We start from the raw sequence: 20,282 nt of genomic DNA, 5'->3' as shown, positions 1-20,282 counted from the left end.
TAAAAAGTTTTATTTAGTTATAAATTAAATTATGTATCAATTTTATTTTCGTATTTTATGAAAATAAAATAAAATATCCTGTTTATATCTCAATTGATTCTATTTAAAATATATTTATTTCTGGTTTCAATTTCGCTGTCTCTTTTTCAACTCTGTCCAAACAATTTCTACAGTTTAGAGAGAAAAAATGGACTGTAAAAAAATATAATAAACTGAGATATGCACAAAATTGGACTGCATACCAAAGTTGAAATCTTCATCTAGAGACCATGATCATCCCTGCAACTTAAGCAAACACCAAAAACAAACGAAAGCAAACTCGTTCCAATGGCTCACCACCAACTCATCGACTCGCTCACCTCGCACATCTCCCTCTACCACTCCCAATCCCCAAACCCCAACCCTAACCCTAATCCTAACCCTCGATCCTCCATTCTCAAATGGTTCTCTTCTCTTTCAATTCACCAACGCCAGGCCTACCTAACCGTCGTCGACGGGAATTTCGTCCAGATCCTCCTCCAGATGCTGGCCAAACTCCGATCTCACGGCCACGGATCCTTCATTCTCCTCCCCGACCTCCCCTCGCCCAACAACCTCCCCACCCTCTGCTTCAAAAAGTCCCGCGGCCTTATTGCGCGCGTAGCTGAATCCGAAACAGCAGGGCGGGCGGTATTCGAGTCCGCACGGTTGTTCGAGTCGCGTGAGGGCGAGGAGGCTGCCAATTCATTGCCGCCCTCGGCGAGGCGGTTAGACGCGCTGACCCTTGCCGAGGGGTTTGTTGGGAATGTTGACCAGTTTGTGGAGGCCATGGACCGGATCTCCGGTGGTGGGTTCCTCCGCGGGGAGGAGGCCGAGCTTGGAGAGGATTGGGTCGAGCTGCATTGGCTCAAAGCAAAGGGGTATTATGGTATTGAAGCGTTTATTGCGAATAGGATGGAGGTTTCGATGAGATTGGCTTGGTTGAATTGCTGTGGAGGGAAGAAGAGAGGTGTGAAGTTGAAGGAGAAGATGAGTGCTGGGGGTGTTGGTGTGAATGTATTTTGGAGGAAGAAGGGGTGCGTTGATTGGTGGGCGAACTTGGATGCTGGGACCAGGAGGAAGATCTTCACCACCTTCATTATGAAAGCAGCAAAACCCTTGGTAAACTTATTGAACTTTTAGTATGATGTGTGAATTGCATAGTGTAACTTTTAGTGCGATGTATGAATTACATAGTTAGTGACAATCGGTTAACTTAATTCCATTTTGAAAAAAACAATTTACGGTTTTGTTAGGTAATGTGTTGCCAGTTTAAAAGTCAAGTATAAAAACAAGAACTTAAAAGTTTTCGTTTCCAGGTTATACATTGGTTAATTGAGAATGAGAAGAAGAGAGAACTTAGGATACGTAACTTTTTTTTAAGTTATATCAGTTAGTTTTGTTTCTTTTTTAAATCTTTTCTTTTTCATGTTTATGTTTTATAAAAATTAACATTTTAATTTTTTTACCGTTTTCTCCATATTTGTTCGACAGAACTTTTTCTTTTAAGCAAACTCGAAAAAACTGGACTAGATACTACCTAAGTTGTAAAATTTGTGGGAGAGTTAATAAAAATTGATAATGGGAAACATATATTGGTGGGATGATGATGTTAATTATTAGTACATTCTTTTAAAGTCATTTTTGGCTAAGTAAGACTACTATTAGTCTTTCGTTTTTGGGTGGAGAGAGATTGCTGACTTCTTAGGGCGGTAGGGGGCTGAAGGAAAAGAAGAGGCTCTCATAAAAATCACCTGTTCCTTTATTTTTGAAATTGGACTTATTTCATAATTTAGCTGGAGATGTTTATTGTGGCACGTTGAATTTGCTGTAATGACCTATAATGATTAAATATTTACTGTCTATTGATGGATAGTATCATGGATTGATTCAAAATGATATATTAATTTCTCAAGGAATACTTAGATTTTTCTTTTAAAGTTTTATATAGCACTTGATAATTAGGAATTTTTGTTTTATCGAAAATTATATTGACTGTAATAGAAATATAGGAATTACATTAGTATGTGTAATAAAGAGAAGAATAAAATGATGTAGAAGACCAAGAAACTCCCATTTCTCTCTCTTTCTATTTTTTAAATGGTTGTGGATATTCTGAGATTTTTAAATGAATCTTTAAATAGTGTAAAAGTTGTTAAAACTAGACTAACCCGGTCAGGACTTGGTGGGTAAGGTCGAGTTAATGTTTGCATCGAAATTTCAATCGGCCCGGTTTGACTGACAGGGTCAATTGATAACCTGGTTGGCCCAATCCAAAATTTCTAGTTTTTAATTTTTTAAATATATAATATTTCTCTTTTAAATTTGTTTATGGAGGTGTGGTATCGGTTTTTCTATATGGATTTTTGTTGTTTTTATAAATTTTATTTTGGATATTGCATTGTCTCGTACATTATTATTTTTTTCATATATTAGTACTTCATTATGTAAAAGTTTTAACCTTAGTTAGATTTGTAAATTATGTTAGACATTTATAATATCTTTGTATTTTTTAATGTTGACCAGGTCAATCGGTAATTCTATGGTTCGACTATTGACCCATTGGCCGAATGCATTGACTTGGTCAATAACCGTACCAGTTTTCACAACATTGTGTAACAAATTGTATAAAACTTGGTTGAACCAAATTTTAATGTTGCTAAATACTTTCATATTGTCAACACATTAAATCTCCTTTGCAATATCTAATCTTGGATGTGATGGATACTTTTCTACTTTTTGTTGACTTCTCAGTTCAATACTAGGGCTTATAATAAGTTATAGTATATTCTTACATGTTATGGTTTATACTAATATATTTTCTGGCCTTCTCTAAGGTTTAGGCTGACTTATTTTTCACAAGTTTTCAGACTCGTGATGTTTTGGAAGTGTCAAGTAGTGCCTCTGATGATGAGATTTGGCTATACAGTGCGGGAGTGGATAAATTAATGCAACACAATCGTCCTATGTCAGTTCAACGGATCATCTCAGCTCTTCCTGCCGATATGGAATTTGGAACAGTTATTTCACCAGTCACTTTTTGTAAAAAACCAGCTGCTTTAGCCAGAGCCTTCAATTCTTTATTAGTACTTCATGATGTTAATATGATGGTAGCCTCAAATCTTAATAGTGAATATGACATAGGAAAGCTTTTCTTTAGTTCGTTGGGTTCTGTCTGTACGATATCTGATTGTATATTAAGAAAAATGCGAGGATTTTTTATGGTTATTTCACTTGACTGCACAAAACTTGAACTATTAGGAGAGACACTTGAACTGTCTTCACCAGGTAAACCTAAAGAAAAGCTTAGTTTTTCTAACCGGAAAAAGAAGGGACGAAATCGCAATACTAAAAGGCAAAATCCTATCTCAAAGACATGCACAGATGGTATTTCACATGGAAATCCACTCAAGGTACTAATATTTATTTAAAGAGGTGACTCAAATAGTTTTATCAAATTAATGCTACCATTTGCAATTCTGTTTTGTTCCATTTGATATTTCAGGACACTGATTGTAAAAGGGATAATAAAAAGAAGACTGATTTAGTGGGATCCAGGGAACTTCCTGCTGTTTGTATGGGGAAGGAGATTTCCATGGACAGCTCATCATCAACTGTAAAAATGGTTGCAAATCTTTTTTCTTTAATCTAACTTATATTTCTTCTAATAGATATAAATAATTTTTAACAAGGCACTTATCATCAGGATCATACTGAAGGATTGGATGTTGGCACAGTAAAAGTACGGACCACTTCAAAAAGAAGTAGAAAAGAGAAAAATAAAAGTAAAAACATCGTCATTGATAGTGCAGGTGGAAATTCTCATAAATCAATTATGCATGCTGCCTCTACCACTGTTGTTTCTGAAGGTGAGGTGGCAATATGTGATAGATTTTTGAATAGTTCTACCATTCAGAATGTCAAAAATGACAATTCAATTGGTAATGACATCCTTACTTCAAATTCAAGCCTTTGTAGTAATCTTAGTGGGCTTACTAAGGAGAACAGTTCTACTGGAAAAGTTGAAGGAGAGACAGAAGATCTTGCTGAATCTGGGAATAGTTTAGGGCCTCAATGTTGTTTATTATCAGATGAAAGGAAAACTGTATGTTCTGGATTAGATACTTTTACAGGTGATTTAGATTGTAATGCTACTGTAACTCCTTCTGTACCTGCATTGAAACAAGGTAGCTTCTTCAGCAAGGAAGATACCCGTCATCTGAACTCATTGCGTGTTGCCAAAGCTGATATAAAGTCTACTGTTCCTGACAAACCAATTAGAGAGGTTAATGTAAAAGAATTTGGGCGGTTGAATGAGCATGATAGATGTCTATTTGAGAGTAGAAATTCAGCTTTCTCAAAATGCAGTCCATATGAGTGGCCTGGGGTACCTTCTATTTATTTTCCATCTTTTAACTCACACCTCCCTCCTGCCACGGATAGATTACATCTTGATGTTGGGCGGCATTGGCACAATCACTTCTGCCATCCATTTGTTCCCACATTACAGCAGGCAAGAAATCCTTCTATTGAAGGTGGATGCAACCCAATCCTTTCTCGTCCTGTTCCTATGAGTTTTGACTGGCCACCAGTCTACCGAGGAGGCAGGACCCCATCACCAAACTATAATTATGACACTGGTTTTATATCTAGGAAGCAATGCACCTTTTCAAAAGGATTGGCTGTTCACAGCATTCAGGTCGATGCAACTGCTCCTGATGAAGAAAGAAAATATTCTGTGGATGCATGGGATTTACCTGACCTAACAAACACAATGGAGCTAGCAGATGAATTTGACAATCACTGTTTATCTGAGGAAGAGTATGAGGTTCATGCTGTTTCTGGTATAGATTATAATCAATATTTTGGTGGAGGCATAATGTACTGGAATCCTTCTGATTATCCGGGAAAAGGTTTCTCCAGGCCTCCCTCACTTAGCTCTGATGACAGTTTATGGGCTTTGCGTGAAGCTGACATGAATAGGACTGTGGATGATATGGTTGCTTGCACATCTTCGTATAGTACGAATGGTTTAACATCACCCACTGCTGCTGCATTTTGTTCTCCTTTTGATCCTGTAGGGACTGGGACCCAGACTGTTGGTTACATGATGTCAGGTAATGAAGTACCTGGAAAGATATTGCATTCTTCTTCAGTTACTGACCCAGCAGTGGATGAAGATAATTCTGGTTCTTTGGGTAGTGGTTTACCTGGAGAAGTTGATGGAAAGACAGGTGATTCACATCCATATCCCATTCTACGGCCAATAATTATTCCTAACTTGTCAAGGGAAAGGTTTGATCATAAAAGTCCCTGTGTTCCTCCCACCAGGCGGGAGCAGCCTCGCATAAAGCGGCCACCATCGCCTGTAGTGCTTTGTGTACCACGTGCACCACGTCCACCCCCTCCTTCTCCTGTGAGTGACTCCAGGAAACATAGGGGTTTTCCAACGGTTAGATCTGGTAGTTCCAGCCCAAGGCACTGGGGGATGAGAGGCTGGTATCATGATGGGAGTAATTTGGAGGAAGCATGTTTAAGAATGGATGGTGCTGAAGTTGTGTGGCCTTGGAGAAATAATAATCTTGCAGTTCGACCTTTGATTCAGCCTTTACCTGCTGCCTTGCTGCAGGACCGCCTGATTGCATTGTCACAGATAGCACGTGACCAGGAACATGTAAGAAAGATCCTTACATAAGTCTTACTTAGTGTGTATATGTTGGTGTTGATGTGGGTTTTCAATTATGCAGCCGGATGTCACCTTTCCCTTGCCACCTCCCGAGTTACAAAGCTGTTCTGCACAGAGTGCATCTTTATCTGTGATGCATGGCATTCTCCATGATGAGATTGACTCTTTCTGTAAACAGGTACTGGGTTTATTTGTTGATAATGTTGTTAAACATACTTTCTCAATTCTCTCACACTAGCTAGCGGATAACATTCTGTCAATGATAGCCTTTTTCCTCCTGCATGGTCCATATTTTGAATTTCACATACCTTGTTTTAGTATCTTTATCCTTGGTTTTTTTTTTATCAGCTTTTTATTTGCATTCCAGTCCTTTGTTAAAATCATGGGAAATAGAATTGCTATTGAATCTATAGAAACCTTTTATTTATTGATATCATCATCAGAAGACAAAAGAAGCTAATCACGTTGCTTATAATTTTTATAACGGAATCCAGGTTGCTGCAGAAAATATGGCCAGGAGGCCTTACATTAATTGGGCTGTCAAGAGAGTGACCCGATTTCTGCAGGTTCTATGGCCTAGATCCCGCACTAACATATTTGGTTCCAATGCAACTGGTATGTCCCTTCCAACAAGTGATGTTGACCTTGTGGTTGGTCTACCTCCAGTGAGAAACCTGGTAAATTTTATACCTTTTTTATATAATTGTTTTCTTGGCATCTCGTTATTCTGACAGATTAACATTCTCTGTTTTAACTTTTTTGATAAAAAAAATCCAGGAACCTATTAAAGAAGCTGGAATACTGGAAGGTCGTAATGGGATTAAAGAAACATGTCTTCAGGTATATTGGCAATAAATGACGCCCTTTTTGCTACCTACACTTTTGACTCTCCATCTATTTGAAGTGAATGTTGTTAAATGGAAGTGCCATGTCCATCATGGCAGAATGACATGAGGGGTTTTGCTAGCTGCCATATTCAATTTGTGAAGGGAGGCTTGCTATTGCTAGGATCAAGTGGCTTGTTTATACGGCATAGTTTGGCCCTTAGCATATTCTGCTACCTGGCATTGATTACTCAGTCTGTTGTGTGTTCACATCTACATTACAAGGATTAGTTAAAATTGAGTCGTGACTCTTGCCATGAATATATGAAGTGCACTTTTAAAATAATCTGCTCTTGCCTTTTCATTTGTCATTTTCAAATTTTACAAACTGGTTTATTTTATTTGGAAAAACTAGAAATAACATGAGATGATTGAAAATAAACATATTGGCATGATAGTAGTTGGTGGTTAGGACCTTTATATTGTGGAATTGAGACATTAGAATGTGTTGCTTTTCCTCTCAATCTTCGTGCACTATGTGTGTGGTACAGATCTTGTGAATTGATCTTTCCGATTCTGTGTGGATTATATTTATTTGATCATATTTAAAAATAATTTCTTACTGTGTTGTTTATTCTTGGCTGAAATTGATTTTTGGTTTCCATAGTTTCATCAACTTTGATCTCATTATTTAATTGCACGTTTAGTGCTCCAGTTTTCAAAAATGAAGTTATTCTGGTCCATTGCTTATACATTATCCAATATTTAGCAAAAAATGTTAACGTGCCTGTCAGTAATAATGATGTTAGTTACTTTTTCTCGTAAAATAATAATTGCAATGCTTAATGATAAGCTTTAACATCTGTTATCACTGAAAATATGTTAGGTTCCAGAGTTAGAAACCTATCTAAGACAACCCAATCACACACACAAACAAGAATCAACACTGTAAAAAGAATGGGTATCTGTATTGATATTCAAAGAAAGTACACAGATAGCGCTAATGGAGGCCTAATCCCCCTCTTAGCCCTAGTGGAGGCCTAATCCCCCTCTTAGCCCTAGTGGAGGCCTAATCCCCCTCACAAGGTTCAAGACCTGTCTATACTCAGAAAAATGACTCCTTCCACAGAATTACCAAAAGGCTTATTTATACTCTCTCTCTCCCCCTAACAGCCTAACAAACTTTCCCGCTCTTTACTTCTAACCTAAACCCATTACCCATTATACCCTACCACCCCATATCCTAACATTACACCCCGCTGCAGAACAACCTTGTCCTCAAGGTTGGAAACGGGAGGCTTGATCTCATGGCTCCTCTTCATCATCGTGTACTCATATGAATGGAACCCTCTGGCAACTGCCCTCCAATTCAGGTCTGGAGGTTTGGGTGGTGGCAATTCCTCCTCCAATGACTTCCATTCTTCTTGGATTTTATTAGCTTCCAGCATTCTGGTCACATCTTTTCCAGAATTATAATCCCTGAAGAAATGGTCTTCGATGTCTTTCAAAGCTTCAAAAAGTTCTCTCCCCTCTGCAGGTGCCTCACGAACGACAAGGCCCTTCTTTTGTTTGCTGGTCCACCTCTTCACAAAATCCATCCTTCTCTCCCGCCATTGATTCTTCCATCCACCTTTCCCTCCTTAGCCTTCATTCTAATTGTAAGCCCGTTCGGCCAATTACTGAGAGATTATTTGGACTGTAAGACCGTTTGGCCTTTCAATGTAACTGTAAGACCGTTCGGCCAATGACTAGGAGATTGTTTTGAGTGTAAAACCGTTCGGCCTTTGACTGTAAATGTAAGATCGTTCGGTTCCTCCTGTCCTTTCACGTTCGGATTCGGCAGTTCTCTCCCGTTCGCTTCCGGACCGTTCGGTTCCTTCAGTCCTCTCGGGTTCGCAGCTTGTAGTGCTAGCCCGTTCGGCTTCGTCAAGCCTCTCCCGTTGGGTCCAGCAGTCTTCTCCTGTTCGGATCCGACCGACCATTCGGTAACTCTCGATCGGCCTGGGTTATAGCGGCCTCGGGCCGTGTCACCTCACCGCTCGTTCGTCCCCAAGATGACTTGTCTTCTATGGCCTCGGACCGCTCGGCCACTCCCGATCGGCATGGGCTATAGCACTTGTCCTCGGACCGCTCGGCAACTCTCGATCTGCCTGGTTTATAGCAATTGGCCTCGGACCGTGTTAGCTCACCGCACGTTCGTCCCCCAGACAATTGGTCTTCTATGGCCTAGACTGCTCGGCCACTCCCGATCGGTATGAGCTATAGCACTTGTCCTCAGACTGTTCGGCAACTCTCTGGAACTCCTCAACATCCCTTGGGATCTGCATCGCCACCATCCATTCCTGCGGTTCATGCTGTCGAACTTGATTCCGGATGTCCTCTTTCAATCCTGCAAGAAAATATCCCAACAGCTGCTCGTCCGGTACCCTCTTCGTTCGACCCACCAATATCTTGAAGTATCTTACATACTCGTCCACCATCCCCGTCTGTCTCAATGCTGTCAACCGCTCAACAATGGTTCCAAACCTTATCACCAGGGCTTCCTTTAAACCATCCCATGAACGATTCTTGGCTTTCTCCTTCCAAGCTTTGAACCAGTAGCCAGCGCTCCCCTCCATGCTCACATACGCTAATCGTACCTTCTCCTCTTCCACTACTCCTTGAAATTCGAAGAATCGCTCTGCTCAATTTATCCAGTTCAATGGATCTAATCCTTCGAACACGGGCAACTCCACCCTCTTCCTCCAATTGAACCGCTCACCTACTACGCCCCCAATTTCGTCCTCGCGTCTCGTACTCCTATTGGTGTTCACAAGCGCCTGACTGTCGTCAGACAGTTCCCCTTGAATGCGGTGCCGTCCCCCCGATAATCGCCTCACTTCTTGAAGATCCTGGCATGTGGCTGTCGAGTCTTGTCGAATTGCCGTCGTTTTCACCTTCATTTCCTCCCTTGACGACTCCATCTCCGCCTTTCGTCCATCCATTGACGGCTCCATTGCCGCCATTCGTTCCTCCATTCTTCCTTCTAATGCGTTTAATTTTTCCCCCCTTCGTCTTCGCTCTCGTTCCTGCCCCGAGCATTCCCTTCTCCTTCTATGATTCTCGTTAACAGTATGTTGATCCTCATCTACAGACCCTAGACTGCCTTCTAATCCCTTTTCCTGGTTCCACACCCTTCCTCTAAGAACTCGCAAGAGTTCTCTGGTTTCCTGCCTCATTTCTTGCATATTTCTTCTCCATTCTGCTAGCTCCCTTTTCTGTTCGCTGATCCTCCTTTCCCAAGAATTGTCTCTTCCTTCCATGCTTCCCCCCTTTCTTGACCACTTCTTGATCCGTTCTTGACCCCTCTCCTAAGGATATTCGACAGGTCAGACCAAATTGTTAGGTTCCTGAGTTAGAAACCTAACTAAGACAACCCAATCACACACACAAACAAGAATCAACACTGTAAAAAGATTGGAGGCCTAATCCCCCTCTTAGCCCTAGCGGAGGCTTAATCCCCCTCACAAGGTTCAAGACCTGTCTATACATAGAAAAATGACTCCTTCCACAGAATTACCAAAAGGTTTATTTATACTCTCTCTCTCCCCCTAACCGTCTAACAAACTTTCCCGTCCTTTACTTCTATCCTAAACCCATTACCCATTATACCCTGCCACCCCATATCCTAACAAAATATGTTAACATTTCTTCAGCAATTAGATGATATATTAATGTTGGACCATAATTGCTTAAATTTTACAAACTGGTGGACTAAATGTTCTATTTAATTCTTATAAGGACCAAAATTAAACATTGATTAAACTATTGTGGCAAAAGGTGGATTTAAACCTTTATTGTTTCTTCTTTATGATGAAACAATATAGCGATTTCTGCTTTCTAGTGTATGTGTATATTTTAGCAATAGTAATGCCAAGAAACAAAGATGTTCAGCATATCTGATAATTGATGCTCTTATATTTATGTGCCAGCACGCAGCTAGGTATCTTGCCAATCAGGATTGGGTGAAAAATGATTCTCTGAAGACAGTGGAAAACACAGCTGTAATACCTGTCTTCTTTCTTAACCTTTTAATTGTTATTATCTATACTTAATAAGTGTACTCTTTTTATTTCTGGCCTGAAATATTCTGTATCTTTTTTCTATCAGATTCCTATTATTATGCTTGTGGTGGAAGTACCTCAGGATGTTATTAACTCATCAGCTCCTATGATACAGTCATTAAAACAAAACCCACATCATAGCCCAGGTAACAATAGTAATTCTGATACCATCCAGTTAGAAGATTTGGCTTCGCCAAAAGGCTCCCAACTGAAATTTGATGCTTTGAAATCAAAATCAGTTCGTCTGGACATCAGCTTTAAGACCCCTTCACATACTGGACTCCAGACTACAGAAATGGTGATTTCCTAATGTGTCTATATGACTTTTAATTCCGTAAACTAATCTTGTTTCAGTGGTTATATATGTTTTTTGTCCTATTGGAACCCTATCCATCTTGTGGTTGAAAGGACACGCAATCATATGCTTAACATATCCAAGAAAGCACACATATGTATGCTTTAGTTCAATAAGAAAGTAACATACTTATTTGTCTAGTTCACAATCTTGAAATTTTTTATTCATTTGATCAATAATTGCTTTCTTATTTTATTTCCAAAAGCTCAATTAGGAAGTGTGAATACTTTCTTTGAAGTTAATTGACTCAAACATGCTAGTTTGTTTCGATAATACATTTGGTTTTTTATTAAATTTTGTTTTTTCATAAATTTATATATTAATCCCAAGAGGATACTTAGGGTAGGTTGTTAGGATTGCTCTGATACATAAGTAGAATGCAGAATTGGATACCTACCAGTGAAATGGTCCACTTATTTTAACTATTTAATGAGGATAAACGTAAGAAGTAGTGCAAAAAGGTTGTTACCATATTTAAACAGGGTCTTAATGTATATCTTATGTTTTCCTCGTCTTAATGTATATCTTATGTTTTCCTCTTGTACTTCCTTTCTGGAATATTTTTTTTGAATAATTCAGCTTGATATATCACGATAAATTGGATGAAGAGCATCAAATCTGAATAAAAGTCCGATAGTATGAATTGTTGAAATCCACTGGTCTATCAACAAAATCAACTTTTTTAGTGAATGAGTTGTGGTTCTATGTTCAGCTTTGATAATGGACTTAAGTTCAAATATATCTTTTGGTTCTTTTATTTTGCCTCTTGTAGGTTAAAGAGTTGACAGAGCAATTTCCTGCTGCCACACCTCTTGCTCTGGTACTAAAACAATTTTTGGCTGATCGGAGCCTTGATCAATCCTACTCTGGTGGCTTAAGTTCCTACTGTTTGGTATGCACTATTAGTTCCTTAAGACCAATTTTCATTTCTCAATGAATTATCCAAGTCCCTTATGAACTGCAGTGGCAAAAATTGGTGTAGCTTTTTATATAGCCAATGAAGATTCTTTGATTTTATTACATTCTCAGATCTATCAGCAACCGAAATGATAATTGTTTCATATAATCTTGTTCTCGGTAGTCTAGTGATGATCTGGTGGAAAAAGTGAAAAAAAAAAAAGTTTTTTACACAGTTTCTATAGGAATTTGTTCTATGGATTCAATTTCCTTTTGAAATCGGGGTGGATGTTGTGTAGGAAATGGTTTAACATATCTAATTGCCTTCCTCTTAGACATGATTTGTTTTTGCAATTAAGTTTCTTGAAAAATTGTTGTCTAGATCCGCTAAAACCACACTTGTTTTAATTTTGCATGCAGGTCTTACTAATTATACGATTTCTTCAGCATGAGCATCATCTAGGCCGTCCGATCAACCAAGTAAACTCTAATCATTCTTATTATTCAAGTCTGTATTTGTGGATAGACTTGAAGGACTTGTAATATTTTTCCATGTTCATCTGAACTAGGCTGAAACTAGGGTAGAATAGAATGCGACAATTTAAAGGGAATGAAAAATCTTATTTTATTCTTTATTTTTCTTTTAATCAATGAGTATTTAGTATAAAAGAACCATGCTGGGCTATGGAGGGCTGCCATTCATACTTCCATAGCTGTTTTTTATTTTAGATGTTTTACTGCTACTAAATAAACTTGTGTTTTTTTGGCAGAATTATGGAAGCCTTCTGATGGATTTTCTCTACTTTTTTGGGTGAGAGAACTAGACAAATATATATTTATAGTTGCTGCTAGAGAGGACTTATATAATTGTACTTTTGTTAGAATTCAATTCAATGGTTTTTTCTTTTAGGAATGTGTTTGATCCTCGGCAAATGCGGATATCAGTTCAGGGAAGTGGACTTTATATAAAGAGAGAAAGAGGTTGTAGGTAAAATATACAAAACCAAGCTTTCTATCTGCAGTGTGATTATCATTCCTTTTTCTATAGCCAAATGAAAATTACCTTCTTTGCAGCATTGATCCAATTCACATAGATGATCCTCTTTTCCCAACTAATAATGTGGGGAGGAATTGCTTCCGAATTCATCAATGTATTAAGGTATTGATTACGAATAGCTTTTCCATATTTCAGTTGTCATACCTGGCCTTGCTATGTCATGACGAAAAGAGAAAGAAACCTGTGATTGATATTATGCACAAGCTGTTAAACTAAATCTTTCATGTATTTTTTTGGCAATAAAGCAGTTCATAGTATGTTTATTAACCAATTAAGCTGTCCACAAATTTTTCTGCAATAATTTGCCTGAAAGGCCCAAGGATGACAAATGTACTTTGAATAACCATGTGGCATGTGTCAATTTGTTATTTTCTTAGTGGAAATGCTTAAATGATTCTTGAAAATTGTGTTTGATGGACAAACTTGGTTGAGGTCTGTCAAGCAAGCTTTGTAAATTTACTATATAAAGTTAGCTTGTAAGGTGAGAATTGTTTAAGCATTGTGATCTCAATATTAGTCATGTCTCTAGTTGATGTAAGCCCGAAGACACCCTAAAACTTGTCTATGGCCAGCCAAGACATAATCGACAGTAAGAGATTAAGTTGCAGTGTACCCCCAAGGTGTGACAAAAATGGCAAGTAGCTTGGACCCATTTAAGCATATGATAACCATAAGGGGGGCTTGTATTTGTTGGACTCTAGTGGTTCCATTTATGATATTTTTCTGAGTGTTTTAACTCGATGAAGTTCATCAAAACTCATTGCATGTTATTGAAATTTATGGTTTCATCCATGAAGTTGATCCAATCACCTAATATTGAACTAAAATAAGATTCTTGAGATTATTTATGTTTGTATTGATGGTGTTGGTTTTGTTTAAGTTATGCTTTGATGAATTTGGCTTTTCTGGTAGTATCTCTCGAAAGTTATATTATTATTGGTGCAGGCGTTTTCAGAAGCGTACTCTGTTCTTGAAAATGAACTCAAATTCCTAAGTAATGATGGTGAGTCAAGTTCAAGGCCACCCTACAGACTGCTTCCAAAAATCATTCCAAGTCTTGATACATCAAAAGAACTTGAAGACTGAAATGTTATTTTGTATAAAGGTATAGTTCAAATCACCAATGATTGGTGGCTATTACTAAAATGTTTCTAATTTGATTTTGCTTCATCTTAATCCAGATCTTGTGTGGTTTTACTACAGCAGGGGAAGTGTTCCCTTCATTCCCCTCAAACAAAAATTTTGCCACTTGAATTTGGGATGAGAGGGAAATAAATCCTTTTTCGGTTTAGGAAAATTATTCATAAACAGCCGGTATTTGACTCATGTTTTATTTTATACAGGTCAATATTGTTTAACATGTATATATTTTCTTTGCATGCTAGTAATTGATATCCCATCGTTACTAGTGTGATAATCTGGCAATACTAGATTACCCAAGTTTTGTACATTCTTAACTATTGTCAAGTGTGAAATTTTGGGAGTGTGTGTGAACCCTTTTTGGTTAACAATGTTGAGCTTCTCTGTAGTGTTTTCTCACAAAATAAGTAGGCCTCCCACTGGCTGGCAGGGTGAATCAAAGGGCCCAGCCCCTTGTCTGACACTTTAGTTAGCAGTGGAAATTAGTCTAGCCCTTGTTTGACAGGCTACTGAGTATCTTAATCACCGTAAGCATACCGAGCCAATCAATGATATCATGTTATCTAACAGATGTTGATTTTATTTATTTTATTTAAATACTGTGGCAGCAAAATCCTTGCTTCCTCTGCATCCATGTTCCTTGAATTGTCCTTTGTTTTGCTAACCTTTCTTCACCAAATCTTAGTGAAAGAGTTTTACGATGTTAGATGTGTCAATGAAAAATACAGTCAGTCTCTGTTTTCATATAATTGTAAAAATTTAAAAACAGTGAATATTATTCTTAATAAGTTAAGTACAAAGAACACTTCTCAATATACAATAAATAATTACTAAAGTCAAATACTATAGGAATCATCTGATTGATTGAATGTGATTCTAGCATGCCAATAGGTTAGTAAAAAGCTAAGTCATGTTGTCATGAAATATATATTTGAGCTTCTTAGTCTCCTGATGAAATGATAATGATTTATTTTAATGTTTTCCCTTCTACTTTGTTATGTATAAACGTTTCTTGTAGAATGTTATCCTTGGATTGTGTGCATGTAGGTTCTCATAAATTAGAGTTGTTCTTTGAATTGCTGTATTTGGTATGATTCTCACCTGAATGTTTTACTTCCAGAGTTATTTTTAGTTATGTATTCTCCTATTAAATATGAATGTTTATAGTAAAATTTCTCTGTTAAGCGGGTTCCTGGCTGGTGCAATGTTATGCGTGCTGAAAAATGCTGTCATTCTGGTCATGCAGAGTATGCATGGAAGATGATCACATAGCTGGCAGGACAAATGGAAGATCCTGAAGTTGGACAGTGTAACATCTTTGTCATGCCATGACATCCAAGCCCCGGTTATGCCAACTTCCAAGAAATGGATTAAGGGCTTTATCCTAGATATTGTGGTGCTGATTGAGGGTGGTTAATGGTCTGGTCTGCTTGATCATCTCGATTGGTTTAAGCTACATAATGCTCAACCACTGATTCAGCTGACTTCTCTCAGACATATTGCAAAATTGTATGCACATTTCTTTAATCAGAAGTAGTTCCTGCATCATTTACTTTTAAATATTTTGTCTTTTAATATTTTATATTTTCTTAGTTGATTTGAGGAGGCAAAGATGGTAATTTGATGCCCAAGAGTCATCTTTGAGTTGTCTTTGTCCAAAGATGGTAATTTGATGCCCAAAGATGGTAATTTAATGCAAACTCAGGCAAGTTTTCTATGACCCTGAATCTATATGAACACGGTTATTTTTGTTTGGTATCCTTTGATTGTTATTTTACCTTGTTATTTCTGATATAAGCATCTATACTTAAATCTGCTTCCAACATTTGATTTCTTTAGTTTTTAGATACTTTCTTGGTTATTTTGAAAGCCAGGAGGGTCTTCACGTTAGTTTTCTGTTTGATATTTGATATTTGATCTTTTTTTTTTCCTTTTTCTAAATATTGTAACGTCAAAATAGTTTTTGGATACATTAGAAATCCCTCATATCAAAATATTTAATAATCCCATGAAATTAGGATATTCATTATCTTGCAGCTGATCGGAATAAAGATCTTATTATTGTCTAACACATAATGTATAAAAATGATCATCTATATTTTATTTATTTTTTGCTGCTTAGTACTCAAGATTTACCAAGTCTTGGGGCAGTGGTAATGTTGCTTTTTTACATGGTGATTATTCACGTTGCGGAAACAGTCTATCATCTGATTGAACAGAGAATTGGTACTTGTGAACCTGGTAGATCCTCAAACGGGTTGCGGGACCAGAAAGAAACACGGGCTCAACAATTGTCGCGTGGGTCAAAAGTTGCAAGGTTTACACCAGAAGAAAGACCAAGAGGAAACGTGTTAGTGACTGATTAGTGGACTGTGATGAATGTATGGGAAAAGGAGGGTCGTGATGAGGGGGAATCTTAGTGTATCATTCTGTTAGATAAGTCCGCAAATCTGCTCGTTGCTGGGGAAAAAAGAAATCATCTAGTTCAGTGGTAATGTAATTTTCTGTTGTATACTACATTACTCCTACCTTTCGGATTGTCTACAAGGAGGAACATTGTTCATCTTGTTTTGCTTTGTTTTTCACTTCTACCTTTCTATTGTTACAGGTTTTTCTGCTGCATAAGCAGAATGGAGTATGGAAGCAACTGTGGAATAAGTTGGACGTATTTGATGGCTTCAGAAAATGTTGAGTGATAAATTCTGCTAGCTGCATCAAGTAATTGTTGTCTCGTTTGGTACGGAGTGGAGTTGGAGAAATAATTTTATATATTTCAAAGCTCCTAGAAGTTGACAAAAGTAAGCAAATATTTCTTTAAAAATGAATTAAGAGCACACCAGATGTTGGAAGATCTGAGGTGATTCTCAACGTGAGGGTTTGTTTGTAAGTTATGGTTACATGTACAGCCTATTGATTTCTAGATAAATAAATTCTTGTAGCCTATTGATACGTGTCCACCACGCCAATTACGTATTGTCCGTTTGTTTCTAGTTGAGCCGATTAAGTTGAGTTCAATAAAGGTTGGAGTATTAGACAGTAGAACCCAGAAAAACTATAATTTGAGTTCTACAGAAGGGATCAAATATGGTTGAAGAAAGGAATATTGATTTGACTTTTGCATATTCCTTTCATTCCATCACTGCCCTGGTCTTTAATCTGTTTCCCCAATATTTCATTTCATAATCTCAAGTGTCCTATTCATACAGACAGTGCAAAAGTTTGGGTGGAAAAAGCACTTCAAGCTGGAGTTAGAGTTAGTTAATATCACAGGCAAACAATTTTATACCGAAATGACCCAAACTGCATGAAACGAATTTACAATACATTTCTGACTTCTTCAAGATAACTATAGAACATAAAAAATGACGCTGTGGTAATAAGATTCAATTAGTTTATTACGGGGTCTATTGTTATCATAAAGAAAATGCTATGACCATTTTTTTTTGTAGAAAAATGAAAACTTATGTATTTTTTCTTGAAATTAATATAAAGTTTCCTTGATTAAAAATAATATTTCATTTGTAAAAATATATTGTTTTTTGGGTAGTTAAAAATAATGAAAGCAAGCTTGAAGAATGAAGTCTAATTTTGTTTATTGCCGTGGTGAGAAGAAAAATGTAATGAATGATAAATAAAATTATCAAGCGAGAAAGTATTATGTTATGCTTTATTTCATTATTAATTCTTACTTTTTGTTTGATGTAGATTACTCAAATTTTGTCCTTTTATATTTTTTATATTACACTACACTATTTTAGTAGTGGAACCTAGGAATAATTCTGATTATTATTGTAAGAAATGTAGTAAAAACATTTAATTTATAAATAAATTATACCTACCTTTACTTTTATTAGATATTCCTAAATTTTCTGAAAATAAACACTCGGATTTCTTATAATTATACTAAACTGATATTCACGCTTTATTTTATTATGTAAATAGTGATTCGGTACACTATATATTGACATTTTATTTCTACTATAATAAAAGATAAATAATTTCAATACAAAAACTTTAATCTTTTTAGTTTAGTTTGAACTTCATAATGATTTAAGTAATTTTCCTAAGTAAAGTTTAGGATTTAATAATTTACACATAAGTTTAATGTTAATATATAATCAATGTTGAAGAAATATATATATATTTTTTATAAATTTAAAATCACTAAGATTAATTATACATCAGTATATTAATATTAATTTTCTCTTAATAAACACACTGCGATTATGAGTTTAAACAAAATTTAAAAGAATTAAAATTTACATGTTAAGAATATTTCTTTTACTGTACTCAAAATGAAATATACCAATACTTATTTTACTAAAGTGATTATAAAACAAAATTATTAATATTTAAAATTTCATTTTGAAATAATATAAAAATTTAGGAGATTAATTCTTATATTTAAGAAGTGTCCACAAAATATCTAATTATAAATTATTTTATAATTATAAACTATTTTGTGATTAAATATTGTGAATTTTGTAATAATCTTTTAAGTTGTGCGTTAGTAATGATTACAAATGAATTAATATATATTTTGAATTACAAATGCCAATAGCTAACCTTTTACTAAATAAATATGAGCTAGTTGATGATCCACCTGTATGATGCACTAGATTGCTCTTAGATATATCTCTTTACGATTCAATGTAGCAGTTCTAGAACCTACAAGTTATCGTAAAGCAATTGAGGAACCTAAATGGAGGATCGCAAGGCAGGAGGAACCTTCCATGATCAGGAAAAAAAACAGTCTTTTTACATGTTCAAAGGCCTAAAAATAGGAAAGTCATAAGTGAAATAGGTGTTTAAAACAAAGTTGCATAATATGATTCAATCAAGAAGTACAAAGCATTCTTCGTTATGAAAGGGTATGCTCAAATTCTTAGAATAGATTACTTTCATACTCTTACACCAATTACAAGACTATATACCATTAGGATAGTGTAGCTATTATAATACAAAAGGAATGAAAAATTTACCAACTCGATGTTAAGTCAACTTTTTTTAAATGGATTTATAGAGAAAGAATATTAGAATAAAAGAAAAGGTTGAACAAAACTAAGAGGGGAGGGTGGTGGGTTGAATTGGTTTTGTAGTGAAAGTTCCAAACTTTTAAAACTTTTCACCTTTTTAAAACTTGTTTTTAATAAGCCTTGAGTTTATCAAGTTGTACCAATAAATATCATAGTATTAATCCTTTATAAAATGTGTAAAAATTAATTGTTTTTAAAAGCAACTAAATAAACACAATAAAAAATAGGCAAAGCCACACACACAAATTTTATATTAGTTTACATCAAAATAGATCCTACATCAAGTCGAAATCATCTAAAAAGGTGATTACAAATTACTTTCTTAAATTGATTATTACAATCACTGATACAAAGTAAAACATGTTGGGTTATTGGACTCCCTTCCTATGTGGAGAATAGGCCCAAATAATGTGGACCATTATGTCTCACTAGGTTAAATAGAGATGGGTCAGATTAGTAGGGAACAAAAGAGTCATTTGAAGAGAGGCAGGCAAAAGCCAAGTGAGAGAAAAAGGAAGAGAGAAAGCCTTCCCGCATAACCCTAAACCTGCACTGGTGTTTTCGTTGTTGTGAAGTTGTTCATCGTTGGATCGATATGATTTTTTGACAGTTCATTCCAGACATATGGTTCTTCATTTTGATCGTTTGGATTGTCAACGCAGGTCCAGTTTGGGAGAAATCAATCCCGCACTAGTAGCCCTGTTTTGGAGAATTTTCATATTTTTTGTTCACATTTATAAGCATTTGTGCTTATTTAAATTGGTTTATTGAAAACACCATTTGGTGTTATTATTGAAGACTCTTTTGTATCCTATTATTGATCATGGTGGATTTTTCTTTGATCTGGAGGACTCGTGGTCTTTTTACCCTTGCATTGAGGGGTTTTCCACGTTAATTAAAAATTGTTGGTGTCTCTTTGTGCTTTGGATACTATTTTTGTTCTATTTGTTTGATGCTCCTCGCAGATTCTCGCAAGAAGAGGGATTGAATTTCCGCTGCGTTATTAGTCTTTGCTAAGTTGTTATATTTTTTGGCCCTTTCCCCATCAGAGTGGCATCAAAGCTCTTTGGTTAAGGGACTGTTTAATTTGTGTGAATGATGGAGGCACATACAAAATTGATTTCTTTGAATGGATAAAATTTTCACCTATGGAAATTCAAGATGAA

At 36.3% G+C, this 20,282-nt stretch overlaps 1 protein-coding gene and 1 pseudogene across 5 annotated transcripts; one reads left to right on the top strand and one right to left on the bottom strand.

Annotated features, from left to right (window-relative positions):
• The first annotated feature begins 235 nt into the window (after window positions 1-235).
• MEE44 (Nucleotidyltransferase family protein) lies at window positions 236-17,200 on the top strand. Of its 5 annotated transcripts, XM_088101435.1 has the most exons (20): window positions 236-1,140; window positions 2,889-3,431; window positions 3,524-3,643; window positions 3,725-5,692; window positions 5,766-5,882; window positions 6,199-6,381; window positions 6,482-6,544; window positions 10,500-10,571; window positions 10,678-10,777; window positions 10,871-10,929; window positions 11,759-11,878; window positions 12,304-12,363; window positions 12,654-12,694; window positions 12,794-12,871; window positions 12,958-13,042; window positions 13,886-14,045; window positions 15,327-15,589; window positions 15,674-15,785; window positions 16,280-16,571; window positions 16,689-17,200. In XM_088101435.1, exons 1-16 carry the CDS (start codon window positions 328-330, stop codon window positions 14,024-14,026), a joined length of 4,563 nt encoding a protein of 1,520 aa, XP_087957561.1. In that variant the 5' UTR covers window positions 236-327; the 3' UTR covers window positions 14,027-14,045; window positions 15,327-15,589; window positions 15,674-15,785; window positions 16,280-16,571; window positions 16,689-17,200. The 5 variants fall into 5 exon arrangements, with proteins under 5 accessions (XP_087957561.1, XP_087957559.1, XP_087957558.1 ...); XM_088101433.1 differs by having other exon boundaries at window positions 10,678-10,929; window positions 16,326-16,571; XM_088101432.1 differs by having other exon boundaries at window positions 10,678-10,929; window positions 16,300-16,571.
• Window positions 8,020-10,192, bottom strand: LOC148190963 (uncharacterized; annotated as a pseudogene).
• Window positions 17,201-20,282: the final 3,082 nt, after the last annotated feature.

The sequence above is a fragment of the Vigna umbellata genome, chromosome 11, assembly GCF_029865625.1.
Source record: "Vigna umbellata cultivar VRB3 chromosome 11, Vumbellata_1.0, whole genome shotgun sequence".
Classification (NCBI taxonomy): domain Eukaryota; kingdom Viridiplantae; phylum Streptophyta; class Magnoliopsida; order Fabales; family Fabaceae; genus Vigna; species Vigna umbellata.
The sequence above is the reverse complement of the archived record's forward strand: the minus strand, read 5'-3'. Positions and strand labels throughout refer to the sequence as shown.

Coding starts and splice junctions, on each gene's coding strand:
- MEE44 (XM_088101433.1), top strand. CDS start 328: ATGGCTCACCACCAACTCATCGACTCGCTCACCTCGCACATCTCCCTC. Junction 11,879..12,303: donor GCTTAAGTTCCTACTGTTTG/GTATGCACTATT, acceptor TTTTGCATGCAG/GTCTTACTAATTATACGATT. Junction 13,043..13,885: donor GAATTCATCAATGTATTAAG/GTATTGATTACG, acceptor TTATTGGTGCAG/GCGTTTTCAGAAGCGTACTC.